Below are 23,602 nucleotides of genomic sequence, written 5' to 3'. Positions count from 1 at the left end.
AAGAAAAAGATCAAAACACCGGTCAGCAGTGATGATGAAGATGTTCCGGTGGTCAAAAGAAAAGTGAAAGAAGTTCCAAAGTTCAAGATTAGTGAAGAGGTTGATGCCAGAGAGATTCCTGTGAACTGTGAAACCTGTGAAATTATGAAAAAGAAAAACAATGAATTGATCAACAACATGAACAGATTGAAGGAATCTTACGATGTGTTGAACAAAGCAATGAATATGTACAATGACACAAGTGAAGAATAGGCAACAGCAATGAAGACACTTCAAGGAGCGTTCATGATCAAACAGAAAGTTGTGAACAACTACATCGAGAAGTGTGATGTTTTAGAATAGAAACTGGAAGCTCAAAGGATTGAAACTGAAAGAGTAAATCGTTTGTTGAAAAGTTACTCATGTACTTCTTATGTCATTGACATGATTTATCCAACTGTTGAAGGTATGAAGGCATTTGAAGAGGATGAAGTAACTAAAGAACAAACTGAAGAAAAGACTCCTGAGAAGAAGACTGAAAAGAAGAATGACACAAAGAAAAAGACTGACAAAAAGAATTCTAGTAAGAAACAAGGTGTCAGTTACAACAAGTGTCCACACCCGCTGGAAAATGGATATTTGCCCAGAAATCCAAATTCTGAAAGAGTCCAAAAGACAACAAACTTACAGTGGGAGTCGGAGTCATCAGTCATTTTGCCAGAAAGTATTGATGTCACGTTTACATCGTCTGACACTGATCAACTATCTCAATTGATGAAGAAAGTGGTGGATCATCTGTTAGATAACGATGAAACTGAGGGGTCAAATTCGGAGCCAAAGTCTGAGTCCAGCACTCCGGGTCAAAATGAAAAACAACGCAAAAGAGTTTACAGTAATGAATTCCTGTTATCAAAATCTAATTTGAATGATGAAACGTTTAAAGTGGCATATACTTTGAATGATTCGGACAAATTATATTCTGATGAGGAATTTCCAATAAGAGGTGTCAAAACTAAGATGATAAAAAAGGTTTTCAAACTAACAGAAATCAATATTTCTGAAATAAAAGATTTAAATCTTACTGATAAACCTAAAAAATACACCTCAAGAATTCAACAAAGAGAAAACAAGAAAAAAGGTTACGGTTCTGGTTCTGGTTATCGAAAGAAACCAAATCATAACGGTAATTTCAAAAAGAAAGGTCTTGGTTTTACTCCAACAGAAAATCAGAAAAATGAAAAATATGTTCGAGATTTTAAATCAAAAATGACATTTGTTTCAGGTACATCTTCTGAAGAAGAAAAAGAAAAGTTGTTCAGAAAGCAATCAAACAGAGATTTCCTTGCAATGAAGCAAGATGAGATGAAGATTGTTGATCAGAAGAAGAAAACTTGAACCTGTTTCAAGTGTGGAAAAAGTGGTCATATTGCCATGAAGTGTTCAAAGGCAATTCAAACCAAACAGGGAGTTTATAAACTAAAAGAGAAAGTGATTGAGTTTGAACCGCCAATTGATAGAACCAAACTAAAAATTCAAAATTTGAAATTTGAAATTGGTGAATGTTCAAACAGGTTTTACAAGAAAAGAGCTAAATCTGACAACCAGAAATGGGTTGTTAAGAAATCTGGTAATAGTTCTAGCGATTATTCAGATAGGTCAAAATCAGAGGAGCTATCTTCTGGCGATGAATCTGATTCCATAAAATCAGAGGAGCCACAGGTTGAGGAAAATGGTGAAAAATCAGTTCTGACTGTGGATGATGAAAATTTTCCACCACTTCAGGCTGAAAATTTTAAGAAGAAAATTGGTAAAATTGAGATTTCAAACCAATTTTATTCTGACAAAAAGGTTTTTGATGTTGAAAAGGCCTTTAACCCCAAAGTAAAACACATTTTTGGAAAAATGATTGACAGAAAAGTCAAAGGGGTTAAAGAGTTCTGTGAGAAGAAGATGGGAGGTAAGAAACCGAGTGTTGGTAGCTCGGTAACACCCAAGGCTGGTCAGGCTTGGGTGGATATATTCTTCGAATAGGAAAACCTGACTTGCCGGAGTTCCCAGGTTGGTAAGAGTGGAACATGAATCGGCATCATTCTTGGTATTTGTATTGGTAAACGTACAAGTGGTAAATCAGGGACATTAAGTTGTACTTGATTTCTTACTAGTGGTACAGAGGTTTGTTCTTACAAAATGATTAATCAAGGTCATTAATTTGAACTTGATGTAATCCTTATACAAGTGGTTGAAAAGCAAGATGATGAACCCCAAACCTACAAGTGGTTTTAACAAAACTTATTTTCCAGAAAAACCATTTTGATTAAAACAAACTTAAGTGTTTTGAAATCTTAATGGGAAAATAGTTTGTTGTAAGGGGGAGTTCTGATTGTTTATGCCAAGTGGATGGCGAATTAAAGCTTGAAATAACAGTTGTCAATTTCTTGTACAGTTTGTTTTCAAATTTCCTTAAATGTTTCTGAATTTTAGGGGGAGTAAGAATTTTAGAAAATCCAAAAACTTTAGAAAATTTGGAAAAGTTAAAAACATGATAAAATTCAAAAATGAGTTTTGGTGTTTAAAAAAGGAAATGATAGTACATCAGTGGACTATCACAACATGCTAAAGATATGGAAAGTTAAAAATGTGATAAACGATCTCACTGCGGATGTGTCAATAGGTTTTTGCACATTTAGTAGATTGAGACGAGATATAAACCTTAAATTTCAAACTTACTTATCTTGTGGGTAACATTTCTTGGATATATGGGTAACCCCCGAAATCTTGTTTGAAAGGTCCCTCTTTCTGAGATACTAGGTCTTTATACTCAGTGATATCTAGGGTATTATCCCAGGACTTCTGATTTTGCGGAAGCAATGGCCTAGTCCTCGTATAATACTTTGCAAATTGCTTGAAATATAGCGCCGCCCTCAGCATAAAAATGATAAAACATTGCAAAATGCTAAATCATATGCTGTTGAAGAAAAGATCCTCTAAAGGGGACACACCAAAAGTCGAGCCGTCATCTCTCTGCTGAACGGAAGTTCTGACCTGAGCTCTCGCGGTTTCGCATCTAACCCTTACATATATCATCTAGGTATACTCACCTATAAGACTGAATATTGGGATCTGGATACAGGAGTATATTCAAGAGGTGGGACACGTGAATAAGTTTAAGTTCTTAAAACATTAATCTCGTATCTCGAAACATTTGAACTTTGTGTGAAAATTTAAAGTGGAACAGTATACTGACAATCTAGGTGAATTGTTTAGAACTTAAAATGAAATGAAGCTTAACGGTGTTGGTGATTTGTCTCAGAAACTGATATGATCCTCTTACACAAACTCAAAAAGATTGTCTGTAAATATTTCTTTACTACATTTCATTAAATTCAAAATTCCAAAATGATTTTAAGTGTGTTTTAGCATAATTTTTTTGAAAAGTTCAAGAAGATTTTCGACAACTGATGTTGGAGAGCTGATTTCAAAATTCCAAGTACTAAACATGATGAACAAATGGTTTGGGTGAAATTGTTTGAGATATTTTGAAATGAAATGAGAAAAGTTATTTGATATAAAAGTTGTTTTTACAAGTGATCATCAGAAAATTTATTTTTGGGTAAATATTTGTGCAGGATAAGAACAAGGTGATCTTGGGATAAAAGATTGAAAGCTAGGTTTCGATCCAAAGCAGGATGAGAGCCAGGGCACGATCTTGAACCTATGGAAGCCAGACTGCGATCCCAGCTAATTGAGAGGGGGAGTCTGAATGTCAAAGAGTCAGGTTCTGATCCTGAGATTGCAGGCTGCTGATGAATTTAAAGATTCAACATTCGAGGGGGAGTGTATTTGTTCGAAGGGAGTCTGATGGTGCCAATAGAGAAGAGAAAAGGGAGAGATTTGAAGGATGCTTTACAGTGTAAGATACTTTGAAAAGAAGCCCGAAGACTGATAAAGATTGAAGATGCGAATACTCGACATTGAAGACTCGTCAACATTCGAGGGGGAGTTTGTTGGTGCATGCGTCTGTTGACTTCGTCTTGTATCAAGTCTTGTATAGAACTAGTTAGATCAGGGCACGAAAAACAAGAAAGTGGAAATTAGAGGTGATTCCGCTTGAAATGTCACCAGGTCATTTCAAGCGAAATCAAATTGTTATGATTCCGCTTGAGTGTATCATGCTGATTCCGCTTGAAATATATTGTGTTAATTCCGCTTGAAATGAACATGGTCATGTTCAAGCGGAATCTGATCGCCTATATAAAGGCCATTTCAAGCGAAATCACATAAGATTTTCCGGTTTTGCAACAAAGTGCTGCCGAAGTGTCGTCTCGCTGTAATTCATTGTGAAATCAATATAACGACAGTTTAAAGTGATATTCTTGCTGAATTGACCTCAATACGTCTGTTTTCGCCTTTCGTATTGAGTAAAACTCTTCTGATCGACTCGTTCGGGTCCGAATACGATCCTACAAAAAGATCAATTCTGACTAAAACGGGAAAGATAGATTCACATCTACCATTCCCCAGATTTCTGTCAATCATAATTTCTGATGAATTTTCTGAAAGGGACATACAAATTCCAAAGTCAAAAATTATGTGGAAAATAGAAATTATGAGACCTTGGAGTGCTGCAGGGTCTTGGAAGTCAGATTTTGATGTACCTATTCTGTCAGAAAAAATGATGTGTCTGATACCAGAAGATTCACCATACAGAGCAGAATATCTGAGGATGTTAAGCAAACAGGCAGAAACCAATGAAGGGTTTGAAAATGTATCACCCATGGAGCATGACGCAGAAGAATCAAGCACACCAAGAATGGAGCAACATGGTAAATCTGATCCTCATCCAGTTGATGAAGATGTGCATATGAGTCATGCAGCAGAAGAGCATCATGCTGAAGGCTCACATATGGGAGAAACAGGTGTACAACAATCTAAACTCAATATATTTCATTTTTCTGTGAGTGATTCTGATGAATCAATTCAAGGAAAATATGAAATTTTACATAAAGGTACTGTTTCCACAAAACAATACGTGAGTCAATCAAAAGACCCATTTTCTGAATCAGATTCTGAGGAGGAAAATGTGGTGGCAACAGGTAGAGATCAGTCTACTGATCAAAGAAACCTGGATGAGAAAAATAAGAGTTTCTCAACAACTCATGGAGAACCTGAAAGGGTTCAAGGATATGAGGAAAACCAGGACTTGAATTTGTTTCAATTTTCTGGTGAGGGAACAGAGAATTTGGATTCTTCCAATCCTCTTAACCTCAGAACATCAGAAAATATGTTTTCTGCTGGTGTTAGAAGAGAAACATCTGTTGTTTCTCCTATTTCCCAAAGACATCAATCTATGTCCCTTAAACAACTTCACAAGGAACTTGAAGACATAACTGCTACTGTGAAAATAGCCACGGAAGAAAAACTTGATCTGATACTGAAAGAAATCAGAAATCAAAATCAGAAATCAAGGTTTTATCAGAAACTGTCAAAGCTGTGCAGAAACAAACAGAAGAAAATAATGCAGCTCTCAAAACAATTCAAAAGTCATCAAAAAACAAAGAAAGCTCATCAGAAATTGAGAAAACTCTTAAAGAACTGCGTGATATCAAGAAAAAGATAACTGAGGCTGCAACTGCAGGAGAAAGTTCAAGTTCAAGAAAAATTCTTGAAGAAATACAGTTTCTCAGAGCAAACAACATCAGCATGACTGAGGCTTTTGAGAAACTATTAATGGAAGTGACTACAAAAAGAAATCAAGAAAGTCAGGAGTTTCAGAAGATGAAGAAGCAAGAAGAATCAAATACTCAAGCTCTTACTAATATCCACTTGTTAGTAAAAAGATTGCAGTACAACGTTGCCACACTGGCAAAAGTTGATCTTCATAAACTAAAAACTCCAATTCCACAAGAAAAACAAGCAAAAGGATCAGAAACTCATCAACTTCAACCAGAAACTATTCAACAAGAACAAACCAAGCAAACAAAAACTTCAACAGCTCAAAAACAGAAGCAGACCATGGGTCCACCTCCAGATAAACAAAAGTTACCCATGGGTCCTCCACCAAATGTCCCAAAGTCAGATACTTCAAAGATCCAACAGAAAGAACGTGTTCCAGTTCAACCATCTTCTACAACCATCATTGGAGAAACTGAATTAAGCATAAGGATGGATACAAAAGAGAAGAGAAGAATGGAACATGAAGTGACCTATTCAAAAAGGCCAAGAAAAATAATGAGAGAAGATTCAGAAGGCAACATCAAAGAATCAATGGTGCTGGAAGGTGATCTACACACAATCATGTATCCGGAAGATCATCTAAAGCACTACTATTGGAAAAGTCCAGAAGACAACCCAACACGGCCATCCTCACCAATAAGTAAGAGTATTATTGAAGAAAGAAAGAAAGGCAGTTAGGTAATGTTGCACAAACACTTGACCAATCCAATAGTATCTATTGAAAGAATTGATACTTTGACCACTAGAGGAGGCATATTAGGGAATGAAAGTCAAAACAAGTATACCCTGATCAGAAAAGATAAAAATGTTCAAAAGGTTACTGATGCAGATCTGGCTGATGATGTTCACCCAATGGATATAGTCAAAAAGAAGAATATCATTGATGAATGGAAAGGTAGTTCAGTGGTGATCAGAAGAGCCCTTGATAGTCTTAAAAGTGCAGGAGCAAAAATATACAAAAGAGCAGCACTGGCAGACTTTGATCTATGTATCAACTTTGAGTATAGCACCAAAGTGTTAATTCCTCTTCCCAACACATCAATTCCAGCTGAAATTCCTTCGAAATTAGCAAGAAATGGAGCAATCTTTGATACACCAGAAATATGTGCAGTCTTCAAAGATGCTAATGAAGAGAAAGCTCTATTCAAACTCAGTGAAATTTGCAGGTATTCAAACCAAACTTTAAAATATATAAGAAACTGCATAAATGAGAAACAAGAGCAGCTCAAGAGGAAGGGAAAGAACAATGAACAGCTGAGAAAAACAAATGAAGATTGTATTGAAAATTGGATGGAAGCAAGAGGATGGTACAAGTCAATGTACAACGAAACTCAGAAAGCAATTGATCACAAGAAAAAGCTGAAACCAGGAGACAAATACAGAGGTGGAGTGAAAATCAATTAATAAATTGATAAGATATTGTTGTTTTTGAACAATATTTAAAGTTTTTTTTTTTGTTTTTGAACAATGGTTGGTTTGTTTATGTTTTATGTTTTTGAAACTTAGTTGCTTGACTTTTCTTTTCAAGAAATAGTTAAAAAGTTGTTTACATTGGATATAGGTAGTGCATTTTCTTACAATACTTAGGGGGAAACTGTTAGGAAACTTTATTTGTAAGTATTGAAGAAAATCTCAATCAACTGGATCTCTGAAGAAGATAACAGTCCTGAAGATCACAACAAGAAGAAGAAGAAGAAGATCAGATAGGACAACTGAAATGCAAAGAATCTTCAAAGAATCACAAGTTGATCAAGAGTTGATTTAGATTATCAAAGAAGGTCATTTCTGATGGATCTGATGATATTTCTGATGAAATATCATCAGTTTCTGACGATTCTGATCATCAGACTTTCTGATGATTTGTTCACCAGAATTTCTGATGAAGTGGTTTTTCAGAAATTTTGATGATAACCCCACTTGTCTAAAATCACTACTCTATCCTACCACCAATGACCAAAGCATGACATTATTGGTTATCATGATTACAAATGCAACTTGAACGATGGATTCAATGAATATGACAAATTGCTACTTTATGCAGGACTTATTGCATGAATAAACAATTGTTTATTCATGTACACAGCCGTCTATAAATAGAAGGCTCGAGAGGCAGAAGATAATTGAGTTTGAAGCTTAGCATTCACATACAAACACCCAAACTCCACTGCTCTTCTCACTCACAGAATTCAAGATTCATTTGTATTAGATAATAATCTTACAATCACCTTGTTAAACTATTTTGTTTCAAAGTGATGTAAACTTGATAATTCTGTAGGTCTTGTTTCTTGAAAGTCTGATTTCCATTTCCGCACATCTTTTTCACATATACTGAAATCACTTGCCATATTACGTAAAAAGAAGTTGTTAAGGCCAAACTGGGTCCAACACTTATTCACCAACTCCATCTGTGAATTGAAATTCTGCTGAATTTGGAAGTTCAGAACTGAAACAAAATCGATAGATAGTCTATCGAAGAAGATGATGCATGATGAAAATCAAATAAAAGATGCGAAATACTTATCAAACATGCGAAAAACATTTCGGACAAAAAGAAAGGTTGTGTTTTTTTGTAAAGTTTGCGAAATTATACAACATAACATGCGATTACAAAAAAAAAGATAATATGTTTAAGATGACTTATGATGTGCGAATTCATGCTTTTACACATGCGATTTCAAAAAAAAGTTAATAATCTTTGAAATTGCTTAAAATTTGTGAATTCATTCCTTTACACATGCGATTTAATAAAAAGGTAATTATCTTTGAGATTTCTTAAAGTTTGCGAATTCGTTTTCGAATCAAAAGCGGTTTTGAATAAGATGCTGATAATACTTTCAAATTACTTTGTCCTAAAAAAACTATGAATTAATAACTAAAACAAATAAAAAATTAACTATTTTATATAAAAAAACTTAATTTATTACTGATGTGACTATAATTTGACATGTAATGATCAATTTTACAATAAATACTACTGAAACTTACCGCCCTACCTACATAATAAATTTACTATTTTAATATAAAATACCCAAGTAACTACCTTCCATATTAAGACATTGAACACAAAAAACACACACAAAAAAACCACAAAAAATGGCAGCTGAAGATTCAGTAAAAATAAAAAAACATTACAATAAAAGAGCTATTGTCAACTCGCACGTTGACAGAAATAAGCACCGATGTCACCTCTTCTCATTTGATTCTTGATGTGCAGGGGAAAATTCTTGAAGAAATCAAGAGATGTGGGAGAGACTACTTGAAGAACCACCATCAAGCTTCAGAGACGCAACTTTGAATCACATAAAGGAGCAATCTCGAGCTGATGACTTAGCCTTCTCTTTCCTGAAAGATGCTCTAAACACTGTGAAGGAGAAGATGGAGTTCAGCTCTGTTGAACGTGACAAAATCTTTGCTTCAAGTAACTAAATTTTTGTTTAATCGTTTTATGGTTGTAACTGTGTTAGACAATAACAACTATTTTATATTTTGTCTACATGTTTTGAACAAATCTTATGCTTGATTATAATATAAAATCGCATGAATGATTTAGACATCTTTGTCACAAAAAAAAACAAGAAAACTCAAAATCGCATGTAAGACTAATTATAAAATGATGCATATAAAATCGCATGTTTATACACTAAAATCGCATGAAAAAATATATAAACAGATGAATATAAAATCGCATGTGTTTCGTGTAAATTCGCATTTACATTTAAAAAAAATTAATCATCCTCATCATCTTCTGAAACCTTCTCCCACTGATCTTCTTCTTTAGATCCATCATCACTACTACCACTATAATCTTCAAACTCATCTTCCTCTTCATCGTCATCTTTGTCTCTGGTATCTTTTTCAATCTGGATGCCCTTCAACTTCTTCTTTTGTTGTTTGCCTTGTTGTTTGCCTTTCAGTATCTCGCAAGTCCGAATATCATGGCCTTTTACATTGCATACACTACATGTCCTTGACCTTTTTCCTTTGCGGCTGATTATTTATTCCTTCTTGGATTTAATCCTTTTATGCGAGCTACGACCTTTGTTTCTTATACCAGCCGGCACACGGACAGTAGGAGGTGCAATAGTTACTGGTTGTTGGTAACCAATCAACTTTGAAAATCGGTCATATTTTGGATCAAGTTGCTTGGTTATACGACTTTGATCAACTCTCTCTTTAAGCTGCATCATTTGATCCCTCACTAAAACAAGTTGATCAAGGTCGGAAATCAAACTGCTAACCAAATACTCCCCTGTGTGGATGATTTCACGAGCAATCCGTTTAGCCTTGTGTTGCACATCCTTGCCACCCACATTTAAATTGTACTTCATATCTAATTCATTCGGCACCACATCCTTTGTCCATCTCTTTATAACATATTTGTTTGGTATTTCTTTAACACCAAACATATTGAAAAGAAAATAGATGTGTTTACATAGCAGCCCATACGCAAACAACTACACTGTGCAGTTACATCATTTTCAAGATTCTTGAACCACACCTAAGAAAACCAAAAGAAAAAATATATACTAAAAATTAAAATCGCATGTGTAAATTAACAATTTCGCATGTCTAAAAATCATTTCATTGTATAAATTTAAAATCGCATGTGTACATCAAAATCACATATTGCAAATCATGTTCTGAAATGAAATTCGCATATAGGTTTTCAAAATCGCATGTTTGAAATATATATGCTCTAATACCTCTAATAAACCATCTCCATGGGCTTTAAAGTCTTTCAACAATATCCTGATCTGTGGACCCTCGATTTTGGTGTCCATCGGCAGACATTCGAAAATTGTTCCATAAATCTCTACTTGCTGATCAAAGAATATAGACCTGATGTATATCTTAGCAGCATCTTTTTCCAAAGTAGTTTCGCTCCAATCAGCAGGCTCAGTATATCTTGAAATATGATCATTCTTTCTATGATTGAACCTTTGGACATCCATTGCGCCGTCAAAATGATTCATAAAATCTACAAGAGTGAGTTGTGAATTTGACACCTGGCAAAAAAAAAATAATTCTCGCTCTCTGATCTCGAAGTTGTTCGCATGAGACCAGACATGGGCTCATGCCGGTAAAAAGCCGGAATCCACATGTATCTCATCGAAAACATATCATCAATCCATTTGTTTTCAGTGAGACCGAACTCAATCATCACCAACTTCCACTGTCTCTCGAATTCTTCAGGCTCAATGGAATCAGTCCATACAATGTCGCACATCCTCCTTTTAAACTCATCGTTATTGCACAACTCATGTCCCACCTATACCGATAAATGCTTTTTATTAGCGCCTTTAACAAAATCTATATTATAAAAAAACACTAACGAAAGACAATATAGAATCCTATACCTTATCTGCCACTTTTTTATTATGTGCCACATGCACAATCAGTGTCTGCTAGTAGAAAAAACGTTCTCAATAGCTTGTTTCATAGCAGGGTCTTGGTCCGTCACTACAACCTTTGGCTGCCGACCAAATGACTTTACAAATGAATTCAGAAGCCATTTGTAGGATTCAATGCTCTCCGATGCCAACAACCCAGCTCCAAGGGTTACATTTCTATGGTGGTTGTCAATGCCAGTGAACGGAACAAACACCATCTTGTACCTGAAGAAACAAGCGAAATATACACTGAAACATGCGAAGTAGACATATATCATATGCGAAAATATACAGTATAACATGCGATATATTCAACACCAACTCTACAAATGTCTACACATGCGATATTGCAAGTTATGAAATCATATAACATGCAAAAATAAATAAAAAAAAATGTTTGTCTTGAAACACTTACCTGTTTGTCTTGAAAGTTGCATCGAACGATATCACATCCCCAAACTCCATAAAGTTAAGCTTGCATAACCCATCAGCCCAGAACAAACCAGTTAACCGTTTGTCATCATCAACAGAATATTCAAACGAATAATCAGCTAAATACTGTTTTTTGTCGGTCATCCTATTAATCACCATGTCAGCGTCATATTCTCCTATATAGCTGTTAATTCGATTCCTAAAATTTTTGCAATCATCAACCGTGGCACCAACGTTCTCGAAACCACCATAACGTTTCCTCATTATATGGAAAGCTTTGACAGGACCAAGGTTTAAAGTGCCTAGTTCCCATACCATCTCCTCCTGGACATCTAATAATTGTATGTAAGCTGGAAGCATATGTATATCATGTGGACATACAAACTTGTGATTATGTCCATCAACAAATCTCTTTACTGTATATAATCTACCATCCACCGCGCAAATCATAAGATGAGCTTTGCATCCAGTTCTAATGGTACCCATGTTCCTTGATTTATATGGCTTTTTTGACTTCGAATAACGATCTTCAATACACACTGCCTTATGACCCTCTTTAGAACAAACAAAATACTTAGTTTTGGTTATACCACCACTGTGTACTTCACCACCCTTCCGAGTAGAAAAACCAGCTAACTTAGCATATGATTTGTAAAACGCATATGCTTGTTCAATAGAGGTAAATTGCATTCCAACCACAGGTGTAGCTGATGCTTGAACCTCTGGAGTGTAAATCCTTTCATCTACATAAATCAAATCAAAAAAACCAAAAAAACAAATACACATGCGAATTATCATACTCCTTACATGCGATATATTAATAACTGCATAATTTCAACGTAAGAACAACAACACATGCGAAATGAAGGAGCCATAACATGCGAAAATGATGATTTTGAGGAATATGTTTTACACATGCGATTTGTTATATCAAAACATGCGAAAATTCGTAACAGAATAAACATCACATGCGAATTGAAAAACTCATAACATGCGAACTTGTATATGTTGCTTTCAAATCAAAATATACTCAACAATAAAACTTCAAAAACAGCTACAACAATGCAAAATCATTGCTACGATTAAAAAAACAATTATACAAACAATTTAAAGATCAGCATTAACATAATTACCATTCGTCTCTTCGTTTACAGCACTTGTACTTGCATTTGGATTTGGATTTGGATTTGCACATTGCGGATTTAAAACATCTTCAATCGAAACTCTCTGATATGCAGATAATTGAGCATTATCACCGATTGGTCGAGTTTCTTCAAAATCAACATCTGTTCGTGCAATGCTGCTTTGTGGATCCATCGAACAAAAACAATTGAATGAAACCCTAACGCAGAAGAACGAAAACTGCAATTTGAGAATTATGAAAAATTTGAAACTGATTCGAATGATAATTACCGGGATATTAGTGTAACGAACTTCTTGCTGATTAAATGAAGAGACGAATTTGCCCTCAGATGATTGAATTAAATTTCTGATTTAACCTTATCAAAGAAAAACGAATCAGGACACGTGTACGGCCACTACTGTCGCGTATGTAATGTACGATTAGGGAATTTGTATCCTACACTTTACCTATATATATATATATATATATATATATGGTGAGAGTTAGCTACAAAGTCCATTTTTCCTACAAAGTGTACAAAGTCATAAAACACCACAATTTCAGCCATAAAACACACACACAACCCACAAATAACATAGTGAAGATTAATAAAACACCATATTTGTGGGTTTTGTGTTGTGTTTTGGATGATAAGATTTTGATTATCGAATGACTAATGTTAGTGTGTTTTATGTTGATTATCATGTTGTGTTTTATATTTATAGTTATACGATAGTGTGTTTGAAGTTTTTAAGGACTGTTAGGGTTTGGATATCGTGTTTTCGTGATATTCACTATGTTATTTGTGGGTTTTGAGTGTGTTTTATGGCTGAAATTGTGGTGTCTTTCGACTTTCTTTGTAGAAAAAATAGACTTTGTAGCCGAACCCCACCCTATATATATATATATATATATTTGCAAAAAAGTTTTTGTAAATTTTTTTTTGTTTGGCGTAAAAAAAATTTGTTTTTTGTAAAAAAAGTTTAAACCCGTAAAAAAATTTGTTTTTTGTTAAAAAATCTAAAAAAATTGTTTTTTTTTTGTAAAAAATCAGTTTTTTGTAAAAAAGTTTAAAACCGTAAAAAATTTGGCGTAAAAACTTTTAACCCGTAAAAAAATGTATTAAAACCGGGTCGTAAAAAAAGTTTAAACCGGTAAAAAAATGTGTTTAAAACCGGGTCTTAAAAATTGTTTTAAAACCGTAATTTTTTTTTTAAACCGGGTCGTAAAAAAACGTTCTAAAACCGTAAAAAAAGTGTTTTATAACTGGGTTATAAAAAAAGTTTAAACCCATAATTTTTTTTTGTAAAAAAATCTTATTTGTATACCCATAAAAAAATCTGTCATAAAAAAATGTTTGTCGTAAAAAAAATTTTGCCGTAAAAAATCTGCTTTGTAAAAAAATCTATAAAAAAGTTTGTTTTTTTTTTGTAAAAAAATCTGATTTTTAAATATTAATAACCCATCTTCCAGTTCGTCATCCCCTCCATGCAAGTTTTCACCAGAGTCCGATTCCTCCGACATCGGTAAGTCCGAAAGCACTAAACTGGTTACAAGTGACTGAAACCACTTGTCTTCTAGCTCCATGACACGGACACGATACCTATTATTCTTCTAGACCACCTCCACTTCCTCATTAACAGACCCAACCCCACTAATTAAAACATGGCACCCCCTATGGAAACATCTCACTCAGCCCAAGAAAAGTCGGATCCTTTAACAATTCTGCTAAAAGATGCCCCAATCTTATCAAAAATCTCGTTATCTCGAATATGAAAGACTCCCCAATCATCCTTAGCTTCGCCACCCGTTCAAGCTTGATATATTGACCTTCCCACAAAACAACAGTTGCAAAATGCCCCCCCCAATAGGTCATCCTTTCTAGACAAGAACACGGTTGCCATATCATTATTCTTTAGAACGACCATGAAGTGGAGGTCACCCACATAACACAGTGGTGTATCAGTGTAACCCCCTCTGTTTAGCATGGTCCTTAAATAACTAATCGCCTTGACATCCTTTGCTTCACCAATAATTGCCTTCCCCAGGTAGTGGGCATTATACATCGGTAGTTTATCTTCGAGTAGAATAACTTTTTTGTTACTCATTGTTTGCGTCTTATCCCCTGCCAACATATCCCTATAAGTGACATCTTTAGAGACTTTTGTCACACCTCAACCAATGGCGGAATGATCGGAGTGGGACGAAGATAGATTGCTCATTGCATCATAACACTAAAGTGTTACAAAAATAGAACTCGAAATACAACATATTCTATACAAGAAAACAATACAACAAACAAGTACAAAATTTGATACAACATATTAAATCCTATGATTTCTAAGTGTGTATCTAAAGCATCATCACTACTTTAGTTTCAAAGCATCGTCATCCTCAACCTGTAACATGTTTAAAATAGAGATCAACACAATAATGCATTGGCGAGTATACAGGTTTTCATACATAACATAAAAAGATGAGTTTTAAACAATTCCACATGGCAAACTAGTCATACGAGATAAACAATAAAACCAGCATGTGTTTAACTAATTAAACCAAGATGAAACACAACAAGCTCTTAACATAACCCAACGTTCACAGGCGGTGCGTTAATCCTATAGCGCTATATATGTCAAGGATAGGCTCGTACGAAGTTAATGATAAGTCTAACACAAAACGTATAAACCCATATTTAAAGTATCAAGTAACAAGTATGCATGCATGTATAAGGAATGTTTGTGCATTTTAGAAATAAGTATAAGTGTAAGTTTTCATAGTTTAACATGTTACACCCCAAAAGGTGGTAAACGAAAAGGGGGTTTCAAGTATACTCACAAATTGCTAATTCCTCCGATTATCCAATTGTTGACGAGGGAATGAGTTTAGGTGGTTGAATGTATACGGATTGGAGTTCAAGGCATGTATAGAGTCGAAATTCAGAATTTAAAAATATATCGAAAGTAAGTATATGAGAAAATAACCTTCTAGCACCTAATACTCATTTTTGACACTATGAAACCCATGGGGGTTTGAATGTTTTCATGGGTTAAAGTACCCATTAGAATCATAACGAGAACTAAGTTCTTAGATGATGTAACTAGTATTTTGACAAATAATCATTAGATTATCATCAAAGGTTCGATTACTATAGGTATTATATATTCTATATAGTATATATCATAAGTTTTAGTCCATCAAGTATAGCAAGATTATCATAGAAGTCATGCATAGAGGTAGGAAGATAAATCTTCCATTTTAAAACCTCTTTTGTATTCACCAATGCACAAGTTGTCATAAGACAACACGGATGGTCATGAATGTACAATAAGGAAATGAAATAAACACTAGCTAATAAGGAAAACATCAAGTGATGTGTGGATTTGTAAGTAGGATAGCCCAAGCTATCCATATAATCACACATATTCAAGTTCAAGACTTGTGGGTCAAAACCCTTTTAAAACATAAAGTTCTGAGGAGTAAAACCTCTGAATTTGTACATTACAAACTTATTTTTAAGCACACTTAATCATAGTCTTGATTAGTGGCATAAGGGCATACGAATATATGAGTAAAACATGAGTTTTCTTCCAAAACATGAAGAGTTAAAAATATAAAAATGAGCAGAATATAGGTGCATTTTGGACCTCAAAAATGGTGAGGTTTCACCTTAGTTTGCCCAAGAAAACTTGTGAAAACCTTCCTATAGGTTATCCAAGTGTTAAGAAGGAAGAACAAATAAGAACTAGAAGAAGAAGTAAGTTAAAACTCACTTTTGATTGCTGGAACTTTCAGATGTGTTGCTGAAAACTCAGCTGAGTTTGAGAGTGTTTTTGGTGAGGTTTGAGGGTTGTAAAAGTGGGAAAGTGGCTGGAAAATAAGTGGTATTAATAGGGAAGGGATTAGGGTTTCAATAGGCTAGGCTTTGAAAGAGATTAGTGGGCATTTAACATTGAAACAAGGCCAACAACATCAGCCATAGGGCTGGTCGCTGATTATACAGCCCATATATTCTTTTTTTTTTTAACATTAAAAGATGTATATTTGTTGTATATTCAGGTGTTACATGTTACTTAATATATGACCAATATGTAACAAGGCCTAATATGCAAAGGGGACATGAAAACATGTGTTAAACAAGTGTGTAAACATAGGTTTTGTGTTGTAATAATAAAAGAAGTATTGTAAGGATTAAACAAGTCTCGTATTCGAATAATCAAGTGCTTACATGTATGGAACGTTTAAGAATTACGAATGCATGATAATGGTTTACGAGTTACACTTATGTTTATGAGGATTACGAATCATGTATCAACGAATGCACGTATTAACATATAAACAATGAATATTATACACAGAAGATCAATTCCATTATAATCGAAGTCTCGAAAATACGATTACAAGGAATACAAGTTTCCAAAAAAATAGAATTACAAGACAACTTTCTAATTAAGGAAAGTTACGAAAAAACGAAGCGTTACAACTTTGGTCTGTTGCCATCTCTTATCCACCATAGGCTCCTGGCGGTAGTTTGGCTGGTACCTGGGAGGTACTGGGCCTCTAACCTCCTGCTGCTGTTGGTTACCAAACCTTTTGTGGTCCCGGTCATAAAGGGCCACCGAAACATTGAGCTTCGTTTCGTAGATTTTTATCGTGTTTAACCCAGCCAGGACATCCTTAACGTTTTCCACTCCTTCACACCGAACAAACCCAAAAAAATTTCCCTTGGCGTCCCTCTTCTTCGCCACATAAGCATCTGTGACAGCCCCAAACGGCTGGCAAGCCCTCCATAACATCATTCTAGATACGCCACCCGGAAGATTTGAAACAAAAAACGTGGTTTCTAGCAACCCTCTTGTACCCCCCCGGCTTACTCCGCTAAGGAATGTCTATCCACTCGCTTCCCCATCCCCTATTCCCCATGTACGTCATGTTTCAAGATACAACCAAGATCACAAATCTTTAAAAGGTTAATAGGATTCGTATCAATAAAGCTTAACTATCAAGATAGTCACGGTCAATTACAGACCTACTAAGCAATCAAGATCTGGACTTAGCCTAGGAAAACCCCAGAAACTAATTCAAAAAACCTAAATACGATCAGACCCAAACCCCGCTAACAATACCCGTATCATACAGTTGGAAGAGAGTCTAACCGTACAATCACAGGATTGTTACACAAAACCGGAATAAGATCAATTAGGAAGAAAGTGACTGATGGTTCTCCATGTTGGGAGAGAAGTTCTATGCCCGAAGATATGTTGTGAACTATACTCTGACTAGGGCTGGCATATCGTGTATACCCGTACACGATAAGACACGACACGATAAGACACGATACACGAAATCTCATACACGAACACGACACGATAACTTATCGTGTCCTTTTTTCAAACACGAACACGAACACGAACACGACACGATATACACGAAAATTACCTGTTAATACCTGTTAACACGACTGTTCGACTGTTATACACGGAAATTACCTGTTAATACCTGTTAACACGAACAAAAACACGAACACGACATGCTATCTAAGAGTTATAGAGGGAGTTTAGAGTTTTTTTTTTTTTAATTGGATGAGGAATGAAAATAGAAAGAAATTAAGGAACCCACACGCACATGGCTGATGAGTTTTATTTAATTTAATTTCTTGTCGTGTACTAACGGGTATTAACAGGTAAACATGTATTTAACCTGTTTATACACGAAAATTAACAGGTAATCTCGTGTCTACCTGTTTGGTACACGATACCTGTTAAGGCCATATACGATACCTGTTAACTCCGTATAGGTTCGTGTCGTGTATTCGTGTAAAATTGTCAGCCCTAACTCTGACGCATCAATATATCGAAATAAAAATATTCTATTATTTCCTTTTTTTTTTTCTTTCCTTAAATCAAACTCTGGAAATTCGAGCCCTAATTTTGAACCGAAACCCAATCCTGCAAATTTCCCATAACAAGTTCACTTCCCGGTGATTTTCCGGCGGCGGCACTATGACGGAGTCAGCCACTTCTCCAATCAAAAACCACAAATCCGACGAATCAACCTCACAGTCCTTATTCGATAAACTAACCGACGAGCTCTTAATCAAAACCCTAATTCGCCTCCCTCTAAAACCCCTCAATCTCTGTAAGTCCATCTCAACACGCTTCCGTTCCTTACTTTCCACTTCATATTTCATCAACTCTTACATTAATCATCATCATTTCAACAATTCATTTGCTCTCTATTACCAAACCAAACCCACCTTCCATAACATCATCGACCCCTCCCTAATGACCATCGATATCGCCTTCGAATCCCCCGTTTTCGACTCCCCAGGGTTCTCCTTATCATTTCTTTCCAATTCTGATCAACAGAAACAGGAAACGTTGCAGTATTTGGCGTCGAACAACGGTTTGGTTTTATGTTGTGCTGTGTTACGCCGTCCGATTGTTTACTTTGTTTGTAATCCGTTAACGAAGCAGTTCGTAACTCTGCCTCCGCCTCCGAGTAATGTTAAAACTGTTTATATTGGATTTGTATGTGATCCCCGGTGTTTATGCGATGATGAGTTTACGACTAGTTTTAAGGTGGTTCGGGTTGAAGTGGTGAGGTGTGAATTTCCGAGACAGTTATCTGCGACGTTGAAGTTGGAAATATTTTGTTCCGTGTCTGGGAGGTGGACGGAAGAGTACTTTATGTCGAGTTCTGGTTCGGATCATGAGTTGTTTCATGCGTGGAATTATAGGTGCCCGAGTGCTGTGGTGTGTAACGGGTTGCTTCACTGGGGTACGCTTTCGAATTTTGGTGTTTTTACTTATGATACGTCTAACGGTGAGTGTAGAACGATTGAGCTTCCACAAGAGGTAAGAAAGCCGGTCTGGACTTTTAAACATTGCTTAGGGGAGTATTCTGGTCGGCTTAGATACGCCAATTTTTCTTGGGATGATTCGAATTACCGAGTGTGGGAGCTTAAAGATGGTGGTGGTGGGTGGTTGTTGTTGCATAAGGTTCACTTGGATGAGATGAAATCGACAGTTGAGGGCATTAACAAGGAGTGCATGGCTTTGCTCTCACCTCACCCGCTTAATCCGGATGTTGTTTTCTTTTGGTGTCGTTCGTCGTGTAGAATTGTGGAATACGACATGGGGAATAAGGTTCTACAGTTGCCGCGTTTTATTAGAGATGTGAAGATTATCAGTCATCTAAGCCCTATGTTCTTTCCCTTTGTGCTGCCTCCCTGGCCTACTGCTGTTCCTGTCATCCAGCAGCAAGAACAAAATTAGAAAAAAATGATATTAGTACTTCTGTTGATCTGCAGAATCGCGTTTATTATGTTGCATTAGCCGCAAAAAAATCAAACGAGGTTTTGTAATAAACGGAGCTTTAATTTTGTTGTAATAAACAGTGCTTTAATTTTGTAATAAACGGACCTAAAATCTTATATCTGTGAATGCAGGATGGCAAGTTAACCTTCATACAATACAACAATAGACCGCCTACTTTGCATCAGATCAAAGGCCAACCAATTAAGTGGCTGCTGCTCAAATTTGGTGATTTATGACATCTTTCAACCACCACCATCCTTTTTTTAATAAAGTTTGTTGTTCATGGTTTGGGATGAGCTGATTGGACTTGATTTGTTAGAATTGCACCTCTTTGAGGACATGGTTCAAGATAGGACTTCGTGGTCCGTGGAGGCATAGAAGTGAGGTTAGAGATTTTTAGGGATGGGATATGTTGAGGCTTAGCGTGTGTTAGGAGTTTAGATATTCCTACTCTTTAGGTGGACGCTTCTTGTGATTGTATTTGTGTACATATGCATATATGTTGTTTTATGATGTGGGTTAGGTTCATTAGTGAACAACCCCCTTGATAGTAAACACTAGTGAACTAATCCTAGCCATTGATTATCAATACACAAGTGTATACACTAGTGTATTTTACAATTTGATGATGTAAATCAATGGTCAGGATTTGTTCACTTAGTTCACAAATACATCAGTGTTCACTCTAGAACCCCACACCACTTCTTATTTTTTTTGTTTTGTCATTCGCAAGTTTGCTATTTCATTATCTTTAGTTTTGTTTTCTTGTTGTGATGGAGCCGGGGGTCTCGTTGGAAGCAGCCTCTCTATCTTTTATGGATAGAGGTAAGGTTTGCCTACATCCCACCCTCCGCTGACCCTATTAATAGTTCTGCTATGTGTGGGATTTACTGGGTATGGTTGTTGTTCAAGGTAATTTGGGCTGCTTTAACGGATGTTATAACAATAGTAACACCGATTACCAAGTAGTAATGCCATGGAAATGGTTTTATTTTTCGATTTCTATAACGACTAGCGTTACTGGAAAGAAGCGAGATGATACAAACTCACGGAGGGTATGAATACTAGTTATAAACAATTGGGAGCTGAAAACATTAGCATAATAACCCTTTGTAAATTATTCTCAACAGATCATTGTTTTGACTTTATGGGTTGTTCAATATTCAATGTTGAAGGTCGGAGAAAAAGTTATGGTCGACGAATCCTACCTCCTCCCCATAAACTCCCAACCTCCATTGCACCATTTTTAAAATCTCCATTCCTACCAATGACCAACTTTTCTCTCTTCTTTACCATATTAATACTGGCCGGAAACAACAATTTCCGGCCAGCCACAGCCACAGCCACTATCACATCTTATTCCAAAGATCAAGTCTTCTGTACCAGGGGCGGACCTATAGCTTATTAAGGGGTGGCGTCCGCTACCCCTTGGTCGGAAAAAAATTGAAAAAATTAGTGTAAATTTTGGAAAAATTTGACGTTTTTTCGATTTCGTTACGGCTTACTTATAAAATGTTACCCCTAGGTCGGAATCCTAGATCCGCCACTGTTCTGTACTATGTGCGACGAATGCGACAACCCTTGCCAGCCACCTCCTTCACCACCACCACCACCCGCTGCCACAAACTGCCCGCCACCACCTTCACCACAAAGTTCCAGTGGCAGTTCTCCTCCCTCCACGCCCTCTGTCCCTAACTTTCCCTACTACCACCCTTCACCACCAACTTCCGGCGGTGGTGGCTATGGCTACCCAACTCCGCCTCCCCCTAATCCAATTCTCCCTTATTTTCCGTTCTACTATTATAATCCACCACCTTCTATCCAGAATTCAGTTTCCGGTCAGATAAACGTCAACCCATTTCAAATTATTTTCCCACTTTCTTTTATTCTATTCATCTTCTTCTTTGAGAAATGACAAGTAGTATTCCGAACCGATTACTCCCTGATTTTGATTTCTGACTTTTTATTATTCATTCATTCATTGCTTAACAATTGTGGAATAGTATTTTTACCGTGCAGAATGGAGAACTTGTCACCACTGGTTCACAAAATGCTTTATGTAACTTTCTTTGATTAATTGTAATTTTCTGTATTATTTCTTACATAATTTTTGTAGCAAAAAGTTAAATAATGCTAGTGATAAATCATCAGTTATTCTTGATGATACAATGAATTTAGCATCAGATGCTTCATTTATTTGTGCTTTTTACAACGATTATAGAAAAATTCCCGCATAGTTCTTGTGGTTAGCTCAAATTTCACCTATAGTCTCTATATTTTTTAAATTACACATATGGTCCTCAACTTTTGAATAATCGTTCTCGGATAGTCCCTAATGTTGATGAGAGTTAGTTTTTCTTTTAAGTGGGTGTGAAATGACCTAAATACTCATACTGTTAACTTAATAACTAAAAAAATTAAAGAAATATTTAATTAATATTTAAAAATATAGGGACTATAGGTGAAATTTGGGCAAACCACAGAGACTATTCGGACTATACGTTTATCATATTGAACTATAAGATATATCTTCATAAAATCCTTAAAAATTACTATCTTTTTTCACAGAAGTAAAGCAAATAAAAATTTAAAAATAAAATTATTTGTGGCTCAATAATTTCTGAAAGATGTAAGAGCATTCACATTTGAGTTTCCAACTTCATCTATATATTTAACAAAAAAACACATTTTTCTTTAAATTTTATTTTTTCTTAAAAACTTCCTACATTCAACTCTCTGTCTTTATGATACTTACAAACACTTATTTTATTATTTTTTTCTTTTTCTTATACACTCACAAGAATATATAAAGGTGTAGCATATAAGCCTCTAAATATAGCGGTGTACTTTAGTTTTCTCTAAAGTCCCTTCTATTATAGAGAATCCATTATAGTAGTGTTTTAGTTGTGTTTTTATTTTTTTCTCTATATTATAAAGAAATGCTAAATATAAAGGTTTCAATGTGAATGCTTTAAATGGGGGTTGTAAAAGCATAATAAAGTGTCAATAGATGATATTTGGGTTTTAATTGTGTGTATATTATGTTAGGAAATCTATGATTAAATAAAAAGGAAGATAATATTTGGAGTTAAATGCCCGGATAGTCCCCGTGGTTTGTCATTTTTTTACCTTTATTCTCTAACTTTCTAAAATTATAGCTATAGTCCCTAACTTTTTCAAATTCGTTTCCGGATAGTCCCTGACGCGGATGAGGGTTAGTTTTCTCAGTTAAGTTGGTGTGAAATGACTATAATGCCATTGCTATTAAAAATTAACAAATAAAACATAACATCAAAGATTAAAAAATAAATGTGGCCCCACCTAAATTACCACCCACCTCTTCTTTATCCCAACACCCCTTCAACCACCCACCTCCACCATCATCTTCAACCTCATCCACTGCCACCATCACCCTTCTAAGTGTAACCCAACTAGTCAGAGTATTGAAAAGTTGAAGATGGTGTAGATTGGTCTGAGTAGTTGATGGAACAAAATACAGATCAATGGCAATTCATGAGTGTAAAATCAACGGCAAATTATCAAAGTAAGATTGTTCCATATACACTACAGTAATTCCATCTTGTGTAACTGGTTTTAGTTCTAGTTTACAATTGTTCAATCCAAAGAAA

At 35.5% G+C, this 23,602-nt stretch overlaps 2 protein-coding genes across 2 annotated transcripts; both read left to right on the top strand.

The window, feature by feature from the left end:
• The first annotated feature begins 18,558 nt into the window (after positions 1–18,558).
• On the top strand, positions 18,559–20,736 carry LOC110937647 (F-box protein At3g26010). The gene is made up of 2 exons (XM_022180099.2): positions 18,559–20,011; positions 20,105–20,736. Exon 1 carries the CDS (start codon positions 18,657–18,659, stop codon positions 19,929–19,931), a length of 1,275 nt encoding a protein of 424 aa, XP_022035791.1. The 5' UTR covers positions 18,559–18,656; the 3' UTR covers positions 19,932–20,011; positions 20,105–20,736.
• Positions 20,737–21,531: 795 nt separating this feature from the next.
• Positions 21,532–21,888, top strand: LOC118491585 (wiskott-Aldrich syndrome protein family member 2-like). The gene has a single exon (XM_035989466.1). The coding sequence runs from the start codon at positions 21,532–21,534 to the stop codon at positions 21,886–21,888; it is 357 nt and encodes a 118-aa protein (XP_035845359.1).
• Positions 21,889–23,602: the final 1,714 nt, after the last annotated feature.

The sequence above is a fragment of the Helianthus annuus genome, chromosome 4, assembly GCF_002127325.2.
Source record: "Helianthus annuus cultivar XRQ/B chromosome 4, HanXRQr2.0-SUNRISE, whole genome shotgun sequence".
Lineage (NCBI taxonomy): Eukaryota > Viridiplantae > Streptophyta > Magnoliopsida > Asterales > Asteraceae > Helianthus > Helianthus annuus.
Note: the sequence above shows the minus strand (reverse complement) of the source record. Positions and strands in the feature narration are given on the sequence as shown.